This window comes from Ruditapes philippinarum, unplaced genomic scaffold (assembly GCF_026571515.1).
Source record: "Ruditapes philippinarum isolate M1 unplaced genomic scaffold, ASM2657151v2 ctg2649_1_1_1_1, whole genome shotgun sequence".
Lineage (NCBI taxonomy): Eukaryota > Metazoa > Mollusca > Bivalvia > Venerida > Veneridae > Ruditapes > Ruditapes philippinarum.
In genome coordinates, this window is record NW_026854185.1 from 175,020 (window position 1) to 191,521 (window position 16,502).

A 16,502-nucleotide genomic window follows, 5' to 3' on the forward strand; every position below is an offset into this window, starting at 1 on the left:
CATTTCCTTGTGCGTAACTTAACGTACCAAAGTTAAGGGTAACAATAAACAAACTTTTCATTATGCGTAACTTAACGTACCAAAGTTAAGGGCAACAATAAACAAACTTTTCATTATGCGTAACTTAACGTACCAAAGTTCAGGGTAACAAAAAACAAACTTTCATTATGCGTAACTTAACGTACCAAAGTTAAGGGTAACAATAAACAAACTTTCATTATGCGTAACTTAACGTACCAAAGTTAAGGGCAACAATATACAAATTTTTCATCATGCGTAACTTAACGTACCAAAGTTAAGGGCAACAATAAACAAACTTTTCATTATGCGTAACTTAACGTACCAAAGTTAAGGGCAACAATAAACAAATTTTCATCATGCGTAACTTTACATACCAAAGTTAAAGGCAACAATAAACAAACTTTTCATAATGCGTAACTTTACGTACCAAAGTTAAGGGCCTCCGGGGCCGTCCATTTAATCGGTATCTGTTTCATGCCGTCCGATACGGTGTATTCCTCTTCCTCTCTGGACATACCGAAGTCCGATATCTTCACCACATGATTATCCCCGACCAGACAGTTTCGTGCCGCTAAATCCCTGTATACATTATACATCAAAATATTATTACTGTCCCCTGTTTTAAAAGGGTATTGTCCGTAAGGTAGATATTTTTATTTATATCATAAAACATGTTAAGTCTTACTGTTCTACTGGTGTTTGAGGCGAAGCTAACATCATTTGAATAATACGATATGAAACATATGTAACTGTGCATATGAAAATATCTGTCTTTGGAACATGTATCAAGCTATAAAAGGATGTTTCTAAAATAGGAAGAATATTTTTTTGTTATTTTTGATTGTTTGTTTTGTCTTTTTCAATAAAAAAATAATCATAGAAAAGTAAGTAAATTAAATGTGTATCTAACAGTTGCAGGTTATTTACTGAAAAAGATTTGAATCATTTGGCCTACTGTAATTTCAATTACCTGATCACAAACCAGTTCATACCTGTGAATACACCCTTTATCAGAGAGGTAGGCCATTCCACATGCTGCGTCTACGCACATTTGAGCAGCTTTTAACCTTGACTGCTTCTTTCCTTCTTTCCGTAAAAATGATAACAAAGCCCCTCCTGCAATATAAGTCATTCTCTTTTAAAAATTACATTTCGAACAAAATTTGAAAGAAACATAAAATACCATCATATCCAAATCTGTTAGATTTTATTTTTTTTATTGAGATTTACGTTGTGCCAATACAGTATAGGTCATATAAAGACTTTCCAACCTTATACTGGTGGAGAAAGACCTCAGGTGCCCCTTCTCTTTGTTATTTCACGCACAAACAGGCACCTGAGTAAAACCACCGATGTTCCATAAGTTAGCTTAAAAGATTTCCCACATGAAAGAATCCAAAGACACTTGTGTGGCTCAAACCAACAGTTGTGAGAGGCAAGTGGATTGAAGTCAATGACCTTAATAACTCATTACTCGGCCATGGACACTGACCTCCTCCCCCCCCCCAACCCTGCTCTCCCCCAAATCTGTTTAAAGACAAGATATGTTTGTAAAACATGTATGCCCCCTATCAGCAGCCAATTAGTCATGTGATAAGGTAATTATGCATGACTTCTGACCCAGTGATCAAACAATTAATAAGGGTTATCAAGTATCTACTGGTCATGACCTTAACCTTTGACCCCTTGACCCAAAACTCAATAGGGGTCATCTGCTGGTCACGACCAATCATCATACAAAGTTTGAAGTTTCTAGGCCTAAGCGTTTTTAGTTAATTGATCGGAAACCGTTTTTACCTACAAAGTCAATGTGACCTTGACCTTTGACCCCTTGACCCCAAAATCAATAGGTCATCTGCTGGTCATGACCAATCACCATACCAAGTTTGAAGTTCCTAGGCCTAAGGGTTCTTTAGTTATTGATCGGAAACCGTTTTAACATACAAGGTCAATGTGACCTTGACCTTTGACCCCAAAATCAATAGGGGTCATCTGCTGGTCATGACCAATCACCATGCCAAGTTTGAAGTTCCTAGGCCGAAGCGTTCTTTAGTTATTGATCAGAAACCGTTTTTACTTACAATGTCAATGTGACCTTGACCTTTGACCCCTTGATCCCAAAATCAATAGGGGTAATCTGCTGGTCATGACAAATCACCATACCAAGTTTGAAGTTCCTAGGCCTAAGCGTTCTTAAGTTATTGATCAGAAACCGTTTTTACTTACAAGGTCAATGTGACCTTGACCTTTGACCCCTTGACCCCAAAATCAATAGGGGTCATCTACTGATCATGACCAATCACCATACCAAGTTTGAAGTTCCTAGGCCTTAAGGTTCTTTAGTTATTGATCGGAAACCGTTTTTGCTTACAAGGTCAATGTGACCTTGACCTTTGACCCCTTGACCCCAAAATCAATAGGGGTCATCTACTGGTCATGACCAATCACCATACCAAGTTTGAAGTTCCTAGGCCTAAGGGTTCTTTAGTTATCACTCGGAAACCATTTGATCTACGGACCGACAAGTGCAAAGCAATATACCCCCTTTTTTCGAAATGGGGGCATAATAATAAAGTTATAACAACATACTTGAATTTTGAAATTTAAGTATAACTAGATTCTATACCATTGGTTTCTAAATGTCAGAGAGAAACTAGAAATGTGTCATCATGCCACGGATGCCCCCGCATGCAGCCAAAATTTCAGATGTTATAATATTTAGTTCCAAATTTGTTTGCACAAACTAGAACTGCCACTATCATGGCGTGAATACCCCCGCATACCACTTTGTCAGAATCAACAGTGGCCATTTAGAGCTCAAGGACAACCTCCCTGCCAAATCTGAGGTTACTAAGCCAGTGCATTGCTAAGTTATGTATTCTACATGCTTCAAATGTGAAAATGTCAAAATCAATACATTGCGGACAGGACATTCTTTAGCAATTGAGAAGAAAAGCTTTTTTTGTCAAGGTCCCTGTGACCTTGACCTTTGACCCAGTGACCTCAAAATCAATAGGGGTCACCTTATAGTCATGATCAACATCCATACCAAATATGAAGACTGTGGGTCAAAGGAATCTTTAAGTTAATGGTGGACAAACTTTTTGAAGTCAAAGTCCCTATGACCTTGACCTTTGATCCAGTGACCTCAAAATCAAAAGGGGTCATCTACTAATCATGATCAACATCCATGTCAAATATGACGACTGTAGGTCAAAGGAATCTTAAGTTATTGGGCAGACAAAGTTTTTGAAGTCAAAGTCCCTGTGACCTTGACCTTTGACCTGGTGACCTCAAAATCAATAGAGGTCATCTACTGATCATGACTAACCTCCATGCCAAATATGGCGACTGTAGGTCAAAGGAATCTTAAGTTATTGGGCGGACAAGCTTTTTAAAGTCAAGGCCCCTGTGACCTTGACCTTTGACCTGGTGACCTCAAAATCAATAGGGGTCATCTACTAATCATGACTAACCTCCATGCCAAATATAAAGACTAAGGGTCAAAGGAATCTTAAGTTATTGGGCGGACAAGCTTTTTGAAGTCAAGGCCCTGTGACCTTGACCTTTGACCTAGTGACCTCAAAATCAATAGGGGTCATCTACTAATCATGACTAACCTCCATGCCAAATATGAAGACTAAGGGTCAAAGGAATCTTAAGTTATTGGGCAGACAAGCTTTTTGAAGTCAAGGCCCCTGTGACCTTGACCTTTGACCTAGTGACCTCAAAATCAATAGGGGTCATCTACTAATCATGACTAACATCCATGCCAAATATGAAGACTAAGGGTCAAAGGAATCTTAAGTTATTGGGCGGACAAGCTTTTTGAAGTCAAGGCCCCTGTGACCTTGACCTTTGACCTAGTGACCTCAAAATCAATAGGGGTCATCTACTTATCATGACTAACCTCCATGCCAAATATGACGACTGTAGGTCAAAGGAATCTTAAGTTATTGGGCGGACAAGCTTTTTGAAGTCAAGGCCCCTGTGACCTTGACCTTTGACCTAGTGACCTCAAAATCAATAGGGGTCATCTACTAATCATGACTAACCTTCATGCCAAATATGAAGACTAAGGGTCAAAGGAATCTTAAGTTATTGGGCGGACAAGCTTTTTGAAGTCAAGGCCCCTGTGACCTTGACCTTTGACCTAGTGACCTCAAAATCAATAGGGGTCATCTACTTATCATGACTAACCTCCATGCCAAATATGAAGACTAAGGGTCAAAGGAATCTTAAGTTATTGGGCGGACAAGAAAAAACCGACGGCCGGACGGACGGCCGGACGGACGGCCGGACGGACAAGCTGATTCCAGTATACCCCCCTTACAACTTTGTTGTGCGGGGGTATAATTATTGTTTTCATTTAAAGTTCAAAGCCCTTAAAACTTTTCAATGTTAACACAAACCATTTCCATACAATGTTCAAGGCACTGAAATTATTCAGTCTTAACCTTTTGAAAATAGCATATTTCATATTTGTAGCCAAAATAATGGCTACATACATTTCCACAAAAGTATGAGTGCTGAAACTGAAAGTTCAAAATTTTTCCAATATTCAAGAAAGATTATGAAGTTTGTCCAAAATCATTGAACCACGACCAAATTCAAACTTAAACTGCTTATTCCTAAGATGTATCTATATTATTTTCAAAGTGAAAGGGGCATAACTCTGCCAAAAAAATCATTGAACCATGACCAAATTCCAACTTGACCTGCCCATTCCTTTGACATATCCATATGTCAAATTTGAGTTGAATATGTAACACTGTTGGGTAGATAATGAACAGAAACTGTAAATTTCATATTAATTTCAAAGTGAAAGGGGCATTACACAACCAAAAATCATTGAACAATGAACAAATTCGAACTCGGCCTGGGCATTCCAAAAACATATCCATATGTCAAATTTGAGTTGAATGTGTTGTACTGTTGGGGAGATAATAAACAGAAACTGAAAATTTCATATTATTTTCAAAGTAAAAGGAGCATAACTCTGCCAAAAATCATCGAACCATGACAAAATTTGAACTTGACCTGTATTTTCTCATGACATATCCATATGTCAAATTTGAGTTGAAAATGTTGTACCGTTGGGGAGATAATGAACGGAAACTGAAAATTTCATATTATTTTCAAAGTAAAAGGGGCATAACTCTACCAAAAATCATCGAACCATGACCAAATTCAAACTTGACCTGTATTTTCTCATGACATATCCATATGTCAAATTTGAGTTGAATGTGTTGTACCGTTGGGGAGATAATGAACGGAAACTGAAAATTTCATATTATTTTCAAAGTAAAAGGGGCATAACTCTGCCAAAAATCATCGAACCATGACCAAATTCGAACTTGACCTGTATTTTCTCATGACATATCCATATGTCAAATTTGAGTCGAATATGTGCAACCGTTACTAAGATAATGAACGGAAACTGATGATGACGGAATGACAGAATGACGGAATGACGGAAGGACGGAACAGGGTAACACTATATGCCCCGGCCATTACATGGCGGGGGCATAAAAAAAACAAAACTGAAAATCTCAACATTTACTGGAGGGCAGTTCCTATTCCAAAACTGGACAGGGAAAATTACACAAATTTGTTGGAGCACAGCCCTTAAGAACTCTTTCCTGTGGAGTTACTTCCCTTAAATTTTGGGAAAAAATTATATGATATTTTTGCAAATGGGGCGGAAAAAACTTGACGTAAATGAAATTTTGAGGAAAACTGCATGATTTTAAAGTATTTTGCATAAGGGAAAAAGGGAAGACGCGAGAAATTTTCGTCTGCATTACTTACTGGAAACATATTCCATAATTATCATTTTACTCGGGAGAAGGCGCCAGAAATTGTCGCCAGCTATAGCAGCGGAAAAAACGGGTTAACATAACTTACCGGAAACATATTCCATAATTATCATCACAGGTTGTCTTTGAGCAGCAATACCTATAAACTTGACTATATTAGGGTGATCGTACTGTTTTAATATACGGCCTTCCATCAGGAACTTCTTTCTTTGTTCTTCTGACAACGTATCCTTACACGTCTTCACTGCTACAACCTCACTGGTTCGTTTGTACACACCTTTAAACACCTCGCCAAAATTGCCCTAAAATACAATATCAGGCTTAGTGATGTTTATATGAAAATATTGTTGTTGCGAACAATCATGTAGTTTATGGTATCAGATGTACTTTTAGAAAATATTTATGATTTTACGTTAATTCGATTTACTCCGTTTCACATTCCTTTATAATTTTGAATGATTTTCATGAGCGTGTATGGTATATAAGGGGGTATATGTGTAAATGCTTCACTCAAGGTCTGTATTTGGCAGAATATATTATAAATTTGTTGAAATGACAGAAGAAAGCATACATCTTATGGTCCCATCCACCCTATTTATATTCTGTTTTATTTTTACACAGTCTTTTCTTAGTTTCAGATATTTTCAGTTGATTTCACCATGACTACGTCGAAATTCTAGACAGACCTCATTCCAGCAGATGTTTCTTGCAATAGACTAGAGCAATGTTTGTTCTTGAAATGTTTTAATTCTGTCAAAAACGACCTACACCTATAATGCTTCTTGTTGTTGTTTAGAAGTATTTGAGGATAGAAAATACCGTAAAATTCCTAATAAACACCCCTCCCCTAATAAAAGCTCCCAAAGGCTTTTTGAAATGGAAAAAAAATCTGCTCATCAGTGGTGAACTCTTTAATAAATCCGTAATTTTATTCAAATCCTTCAGAATCCATTTTATTTCATATTAAGCACAAAAATGTATCACATGAACTTTAAAATCAACACATTTTAATGTTATTACCTACACTTGTTAACACTAAGTGTATTTTAAATGATTTTTGGATTAAGGAAAAAATGTGTTGTATTAATAGCACCCCTTTTGGGAAATGTTTAGCCCCAGGAGCGTTTAATAGGAATTTTACGGTAATTGATTTACTCAGGGTTTAGTGAGTAGCAGCTATTTTAACATTGGTTTAGAATTTTGATGCAAAGAAATTGACCTTGAACGCTGTATTAAGAATTTTTTTTATGTTCTGGGTCATTAGATTGACTGACTTTTGTTTATATGGTCACTTTAATATGTCGAAGATGACCTTAGGTGCCCTTCATTTTATTCAATGGAATAACCCTTTAAATGATAAAAATTTAAATTTCCCTGAAATTTTATAAAATAGCTTTAAATATTTCAACAACATTTATTACTTATATACAAAAAGGTTTGCGATTTTGAAAATGGACTGTTTTTAAAAACACACAAATTAGACACTGTATGACTTTATGATGACTGGACTTTCTTCTCAGTCTCTTTACTGTTTCTCAGTTCTTTTATATATTTGTTAATACAAGCAATTATCATAGTATTGCAAGCAATCCATAAGTCCCCTACCGGTAAGAGCCCAAGCAACATTCTGAAGGGCCATTGGCCATTCACTTATGTTCCTATTTTAAGTAAATTTGTTGAAAAAGTTCTTTAAAAGTGATCACAGGAAACAGTTTTTATGTACAGACAGACGGACTGAAGGACACTCTAAAGTTATTTTTTAAACATCCCTGTTATCAAAATATAACATTTTTAAAATCCTATCATGATTGAAGAAGTTGGAGTAAAAATTACCAATTCCTCAAAAAAAAAATCCAAGTTCAAAAGGGGCATAATTCTGGAAATAGTCTTGCTAGAGTATTGAACACTCACAAATGTTGAGTGATAATAAGAAACATTTATATGAAGTTTGAAGTAGATACATTCAGAAAAAGAAGTTATTAAAAAAAAAAAACATTGTTTTTTCATGAAAATTTTAAGTTCAAGGGAGGTAATTCTGATAAATTTTGTGCTAGAGTTGTAAACCTTGTCACATATGATGTGGTTGATTACAAGCAACTTATATTTAAAGTTTGAAGAAAATACCTTAAGAAATAAAGAACTTATAGTGAAAAAACTTAAAAACTAGAATCAGAAATCTTGAAATTCAGTCTATTTGTTGCCATAGCAACCAGAATTTTCAACATAGGAAGATAAGAAAAGAATGTGCATAATTTCCATACTGCCATATACCCATATGTCAAGTTTCATAAACATATTTTCAGTACTTTTTGTGTTATCACTGGATCCAGGTTATGTGTAAAATTTGCCATATTTTCAGTATATTTGTTGCCATAGCAACCAGAATTTTCAACATAGGAAGAAAAGAAAAAGATGTGCATAATCTCCATACTGCCATCTATCCATATATCAAGTTTCATAAAAATATTTTCAGTACTTTTTGCGTTATTGCGGGATCCAGGTTATGTGTAAAATTTGCCATATTTTCAGTCTATTTGTTGCCATAGCAACCAGAATTTTCAACATAGGAAGAAAAGAAAAAGACGTGCATAATCTCCATACTGCCATCTATCCATATATCAAGTTTCATTAAAATATTTTCAGTACTTTTTGTGTTATCGCGGGATCCAGTTTTGTGGACGGACGGACTGACGGACGGACAGACGGACGGAGGGTAAACCTAAAGTCCCCTCCGGTAAACCGGTAGGGGACTAAAAATCCCTTAAACTTCAAATGGACTGTTCCAAATTCAAAAGCCGGTCAAATCCATTTCATAAAATGAACAAGTTTAGGGGATGGTTTACTCACATTTCCGATTTTTGTTTCAAGCACTATATCATCGTTGTTCAGTTCCCAGGATTCCCGGAGTATCGGTTTCGACAGAATGGTTCCTGATTTATTAGTGACTGGTTGACCACTGTGGTACTGATGATTTACAAGCTCTGGAATTGTGGGATATGTGCTGCCTTCGAACCTCCAACCGCCCTGTAATATATCATAGAATAGAGTTATTATTATTTTATTCAACATTTGCCCTGTAATATATTATAGAATAGAGTCATTATCATTTCATTCAAACTTTGCCCTGTAATATATTATAGAATAGAGTCATTATCATTTTATTCCACCTTCGCCCTGTAATATATTATAGAATAGAGTCATTATCATTTTATTCAACATTTGCCCTGTAATATATTATAGAATAGAGTCATTATCATTTTATTCAAACTTTGCCCTGTAATATATTATAGAATAGAGTCATTATCATTTTATTCCACCTTCGCTCTGTAATATATTATAGAATAAAGTCATTATCATTTTATTCCACCTTTGCCCTGTAATATATTATAAAATAGAGTCATTATCATTTTATTCCACCTTCGCCCTGTAATATATTATAGAATAGAGTCATTATCATTTTATTCAACATTTGCCCTGCAATATATTACAGAATAGAAATATCATTTTATGCAACCTTTGCCCTGTAATATAGTATAGAATAGAGTCATTATCATTTTATTCAACCTTTATCCTGTAATGTATTATAGAATAGAGTTATTATCATTATATTCAACCTTTGCCCTTTCTTGCATGTCAGACTGGCGTTTCCGTGAGTTTTACCCATGCTGGAAATTTCATCTGGCATGGGGGGTGCCAGATGAGTCGTGTGCCAAACAACAACGTCATTTTAGCGCACTTTATGAATGAACCACGTTAAAATGACGTCATTTTAGAAGGGAAATATGTGCTTAGGATGATGTCATTTCTCAGTTGTTATTTAAGTTGTAAGTTAATTCGCTATTGTTAGAAAATAGTTATGGATGAAATAACTTTAATTTCCATGAACATATATCATCTTGAGGTAAACCATTTTAAATATGAAATAATATGGCAGAATATGCAAGAAAAAATATCTGACATGTGTTTGCAGTTCAAAACAGAATATCCATCGCTCGGGTACCCTCCAATGGGCGGGCCCCCTCGGGACGGATATTTCGGTCCGAACCACAACATATGACAGATATTATTAGTAATATATTATAGAAAATAGTCATTATCATTTTATTCAAACTACCCTGTAAAATATACAATTATTGACTAGTGAGCCATTATTTAGGATGTGATATTCGCCAGCAGATGACATATTATAGCCTCGGGCAATATGATTTTCTGCCGGTGAATAACACATCATATAATTCAATGTCTCACAAGTAAATAATTTCTTTATTATATGAACAGGCTAAGCTTAAACATAAACTGTAATATTTGTCTTTTTCTACTATGTTTTCAAAGCATATTTCTATTAGAAAGAAAAACAGAAAGTAAATACTACAAAAACTCTTTAAAAACTCTTTAGAATTTGAATCATTTAAAGAAGAACAAAAAAAGACCTATAGTCTGTACATAGGTTTACACACCTATACATATCAGTACAATGTTGAGTGCATTTATGGTAATTTATAAATGAAACATTGAGAATTACTGATGAAATAACTTCCAGTAACTTTATATTTTTCATGGATTAATATTTTTAATGTTTAGCACAAACCTATGTGTTATTTATATAATAGTTTCTGCCATTAATTCATTTTCTCAACATCTAGAATTATTGATGACATAACAACACTTCCTGTAACAGTACTTTCCTTGGGTAATATTTTTACTGCTACCTACACGCCTAAGCTTTATTTTTATATGACAGACGGACCTTTTGCTATGGTCCAATTCATTTTCACAATATCTAGAAATATTGATGCAATAATGCTTCCAGTTACAGTATTTTCCTTAGGATAATATTTTTAATGTTACCACCCATATAACAGGCCAATTTCCTTTAATTCATTTTCACAACATTGAGAAATATTTATGATATGACACTTCCAGCAATATTGTTACCCACAAGCCTATGTGTTAATTCTTATGCTTTATCAGAGTAGGCCCACTTTCCTTGGTCCAATCCCCTTCCTATAATTTTCACTGTGCTTTAATATGCCTTTTACAGGCAGCCAAATATAAATGGAATTACGATAAATTCAGCTTTACTATGAATTATGAATAGAACAAATGGGCATATATATGTTGTAAATATAACAAAATATCCGAGTTTTATTGTAAGCAAAATATTAAAATAATGTTTCAAATATTAATAACTTTCATTATATTATAACAAATATGTAACCAGATTTTATTTTTAATGTAAGAATATTAAGAAATCAACAAAAGTATCTGTTCCTATTACCTCCCTTTATTTTAAATGAAAAAGGAACAAACTAATGTTCCTGTTACCTCCCTTTGTTTTACAACTCGGCTATTAATTTACTGACATCTGATTATGACAAATGATTTTATGCTTTAAACAGTATTAACTTGTCATTGATTCAAAACTTCAAACAAATTTAATTTTTACAACATACAAAATCTCCAAAGTGAGCCTTAAACAGGCAGCCACAATTAATTAAGAATAATTGAAATTACCTACAATACTACTAAAAACTTATATATGTAAATATAATAAAAAAATAGTTTTACTGTAAGCAAAATATTAAAAAAAAATTACAATTATTGTTCAGTTTAATACTGATATTCAAAAAATACAGCCAGATTTTTTTTTTAATGTTAGAATGCCAAAAAATTAACATTAGTACTTCTTTTTATTGCAAGTAAGACATCTAGACCCCTTGACTTCTCGACCCCTTAGGATATTAAGATGACATCTAGACCCCTTGACTCTTAGACCCCTTGTAAGATGACTTTTCGACCCCTACTGACTAAGACATTTCGACCCCTGTTTTAAATGTTGGGCTTTAAAAGACCCGTCTGAAATATCGGTTGCAAAATTTACATTTTTAAAATTTAATTTTGGTGATTAATAAACAAATCACAGTTTTCATTTGTTTAATTACTAATTAAAATCGGATTAAAGTCCCGTGATTTAATGTAATGATGCTAATTTATAATTTCGTCATTAGCGCATTAAGTAATAACTATTTTTTTTATTAATAATAACTAGAAATTTGTAAACTTCAGTTTATTGTTTTGTAAGCCATAATAATGTTACATTGGCAATGAACGTTTATACTAAATGAAATATTGAATTGTGTGTAATAGTTTACGGAAATGTAATTATTGACTGCGTAATAAGTAACGGAAGCTGACGCCCATATTTATCAAAATAAAAAAACTATAAGTAATTGTAGGTAAATGTGATAGTTAAAGATATATTTATTGACTTTATCTGTCAGATATTTACAAAAAATATATATGACTCACTACAAAAACAATTAAAATTCGTTTTTGCAACGGTGAAAAATAGATTGAGCGTGCTTCAAACTGTATCCAAAAACCAAAAAAATTAATTAAATAATAAAGGATTTATTTTTGATACACATTTAATCGCTTTCATACATATTTTGACTACAAAAAATGAAAATGACTTTAACAGGGCTGGGAATCAAAAATGCGTCGTATCCTACAAAATGTAAACAAACGCCGCCATCTTGGAACGAAAAACGCATGTTTTTGTTTATAACTCTTTTTGTTGGAAATGACTGAAAAACAGATATATGTATTAACACGCTACACTATTTTCCGCTTCGTTCGGTATATGTTGCTTGCACAATTATTTTGTAAAACAAAAGTTATAGCGAACTTGCAACTCGAAGCGGAGTGAAAATGTGTGGATACGACGCAGTTCATATTGCTTTATACATCGTTTTTTCCTTCAAATCAATCAATTTTGTAGGATACGACGCAGTTTTGATTCCCAGCCCTGTTTAATTAGTTATCATCATACATCTCCGGTGTGCTGGTTTAACGTCATACATGTATGTGTTTAATCAGTGACACGTGATAGGATAAACACCGGCGCGTGCCGTTAAATAATCAAATTATCGGTCATACATGTATGTGTTTATTCAGTGACACGTAATAGGATTAACGCCGGCGGCGCGTGTCGATACTAATTAAATTATCGGTCATTAGAAATAAACATGTATTATCAATAAAAACATGACTTTAGTATAGTATAGGTAAAAGTTTATTAGTACGTATTTACAAAATTAAATTGGTCGCGCGGCTGCGCGTACTAATAAATTTTAACCGGCTTAGTGTTTTAAATTAATTTTTATTAACAATCCATTTACTAGACCGATTAACAGTTTATCGGGTTACCAAAGTAAATGTGTTACAATTTGAAATACTACAATCCTATTGGACAAAAAATAATTTCAAACACATTTTAAAAAAAAAAATTGTTATAAGATGAAACATTTGTATTTTGCAGGTATCAGTAGAATCGATTATTACAATGCACGTAAACGTTTAAGCGTCGTACAGATCACTTGTAGTATTTGCAGTGACGCTCCTTCAGATCAAGCAACGCCTGATCATGACAATTCCGTTGATCATTCAATTTTGGAAGCCGCTGCTTTTCGTAGTATGTCTCGTTTGCGGAAGCAAGACTACATTGCTGTTAGCATATCAATCATTTATTTTTCCTAATATGAATGAAATTTACTTGAATTGAATTTAACTAAATTGCAGTTCATCATATTTCAGTATATCAATATAAATATTTTATAATACAGGTATTGGAGACTGTTCGTACCAACAACGATACAGAGGGTATGCAATATTCTTGTTATCTTGTTAATATAAAAAAAACGAGTTAATAAGTAATAAGTAAAATAACATTTTAATTTTAATACAGATAATGTCGTCAATATAAATTCTTAATAAAACGCTCATGAAGTTGTTTGTGAGGAATTCCTTCTAGAAATAGGGTCGATTTACGGAAACTTTTAGACAAGGAAATGTGTAATTGGAAAAAGATTATAGAAGCTGTATAGCAATAAAACGTACAAAAATACAGTTTCAAAAGTGTATTTATTGTAAATATTGTAGTAATTGCATGCATGTATATAAAGATAGTGATAGTGTCTGCGTATTCTATGTATTGTTATATCAATGTAATGTGCGTACATGTATATTTATTTGTGTTACTGTTTTTGTAAATAATATACACAAATGATTAATAAACGGCTGAAAATGTTCTAACCTAGTCATTACTTTGTGTTTTATTTTAAAAAAACGCACGGTCTTTCCTAATACAACAATACATTAATTAAGGGGTCGAAATGTCCGGTATATTTAAGGGGTCTAAGTGTCTTAGGGGTCTAAGTGTCAGGGGTCGAGATGTCTTAGGGGTCGAGGTGTCAAGGGGTCGAGGTGTCAAGGGGTCTAGATGTCATAGACTCCTTTTTATTACCTCCCTTTATTTTAAATGAAAACATCATGCATAAAATTGGGTGAATTGAAAAGCATGAAACTTGGCACAGTGGTTGGTTGATACAATCCTTTTGATTTAAGCCTGGGATCCGGGTTGTTTGAATCCAATATGGTGGCTAAAATCCACGATGGCTGCCATATATGAAAATTTTTAAGCTGTAATCATAACTAGAGCAGTATGAAATAGCACCAATTCATTATTTGAGCTGCGTCATGACAAAACCAACATACTGCGTTTGCGACCAGCATCCGCGCAGTCTAATCAGGATCCATGCTGTTCACTTACCATCCCTATTACAAGTACAGAAACTGATAGTGAACAGCATGGATCCTGATCAGACTGTGCGGATGCGCAGGCTGGTCTGGATCCATGCTGGTTGCAAACGCACTATGTTGGTTTTGTTGTGACGCGGCTCATTTTATTTACAAGCTTTGGATCCATGTTGTGCAAATCCAAGATTGTTTCACATCAAAGTGTTATACAAAAGTGTAATATTGTTTTTATCAAATGACTTTATTACACTCCTATGCAGCAATTTATTGATAAAAGTCATTGTATCATAGTTTGGGGACCTTTCTGTTGAAACTGTGTCAGAGTTAAATTGTATACATTATACATGCACAGTGCGTTTAATTTACTGGAGTGCAGGTATTAGTTACCCGCACACCAGAGCATGCCCATTGATTGGCTCATTTTTGCTGGGGTTTACTTTTTGTGATGGAAGAGAAAGGGAAAGCGATAGAAAAATTATTATTCAGATGCTTGTTAATTGATTACTCTTTTTGTGTTTCATATTGTGACATCAGGGACAGTGTTTTTATGTTTGACTATGATACAAAAGAGAAAGAGCATCAAAACACTCAGCAATCTGATTAATATTGGGGGGGGGGATGGGTTGGGGGGGGGATGGGTTGGGGGGGGGGGGGCTGGCAATGCCCCCTCGTACAAATTCAGATTGCCTTGTGTTACGATGCTCTTTTTAAAAACTTGACAATCTTATTTTCATGTTTGATAATTATATAAACACTGATTGTTTTGGTTGTTGTTTTTGTTTTGTTTTGTTTTTTTTGCAGAAAATCACACAAAAAGCTTTAAAATGAAAATTCAATCTTACATCTGCATATCTGTGATTTATGGAAAGCATTTAAATTTGATTTAGTTATTGGTTTTTTACCCTGGCATGAATGCAAAAAATTTTCACTTAAAAATTTCACTGATTTTCATATCTTATTACTAATAATTATATAATTGAAATTAAACACTTTTTGTTCTTTCCAGAGATATATAAAACAAGAGCCCGGTTTGAGCCAGGTGATGCTCCCCGAATAGGTTTTGGACACAGGAAATTACACCTCTTGTAGTTTCAGAGTAAATTCCCTGGAAAAAGTTCAAAGTGCAATAATTCCAAAATTAGCCAAGGCAGAGTTACTGTTCTTTGCACTGCACTTATAATCAATGTGATCTATCAACCTACAAAGTTTCCTGATGATATCTCTAATGATTTCCGAGTTACGTTCTGGACAACTTCAAAAAGTAAAAATAAACAAAAAGGGCAATTACTCCAAAAATAGGCAAGGCAGAGTTATGATTCTTAGGCACTGCACATCTACCCATTGAGATATATTTACCTACAAAGTTTCATGTTGATATCTCTTATAGTTTTACAGCTATGTCCTGGACAAGATTTTTCTTAAAGGGGAGATAATTCAAAAATGAGGCTAAACAGAGTTATGGTTCTTTTGCACTGCACCTCTCCTCAATGAGATCTATCTACCTACAATGTTTCATCTTGATATCTCTTATAGTTTTAGAGTTATGTTCCGGACAAAGTTCAAAGTGTTAAAGTTATCAAAGGGCAATAACTCCAAAATTAGGACAAAAAGAGTTATTGTTCTTACGCACTGCACATCTACCCATTGAGATCTATTCACCTACAAAGTTTCATCTTGATATCTCTAATGCCCGGTACAAGATTTTTCTATGAGGGGAGATAATTAAACAAGAGGGCAATGATGGCCCTGAGGTCGCTCACCTGTATATAGGCCCCCCAAACTCCCACCCCACCCCCCCCAACGTTGCAGGGCCAATTTAACCCAAGGGCTTTTATTTGCACAAACTTGGTAGACACCCATAAGAAGATGTTTCATGCTAAACATCTAAGCTCTAGCTCATTGGGCTTTTTAAAAGAAGATTTTTTTTAAGTTTTTACTATACACATATAGTTAAAAACAATGACTACCCTGGGGCTGGGCCAGTTTTGACCCCAGGGCTTTTATTTGAACAAACTTTGTAGACACTTACTAGAAGATGTTTCATGCTTAATATCTAAACTCTAG

At 34.4% G+C, this 16,502-nt stretch overlaps 1 protein-coding gene across 1 annotated transcript in view; it reads right to left on the reverse strand.

Moving 5' to 3' along the window:
• LOC132739311 (tyrosine-protein kinase Fer-like) overlaps positions 1 to 16,502 on the reverse strand; it is a 61,999-nt gene that overhangs the window by 8,177 nt on the left and 37,320 nt on the right. The window contains exons 10-13 of the mRNA XM_060726997.1: positions 8,688 to 8,864; positions 5,929 to 6,142; positions 1,014 to 1,137; positions 449 to 600 (exon numbers count right to left, since the gene is read on the reverse strand). Of these exons, the coding sequence (XP_060582980.1) occupies positions 449 to 600; positions 1,014 to 1,137; positions 5,929 to 6,142; positions 8,688 to 8,864 (667 nt within the window). The remainder of the gene's footprint in view (positions 1 to 448; positions 601 to 1,013; positions 1,138 to 5,928; positions 6,143 to 8,687; positions 8,865 to 16,502) is intronic.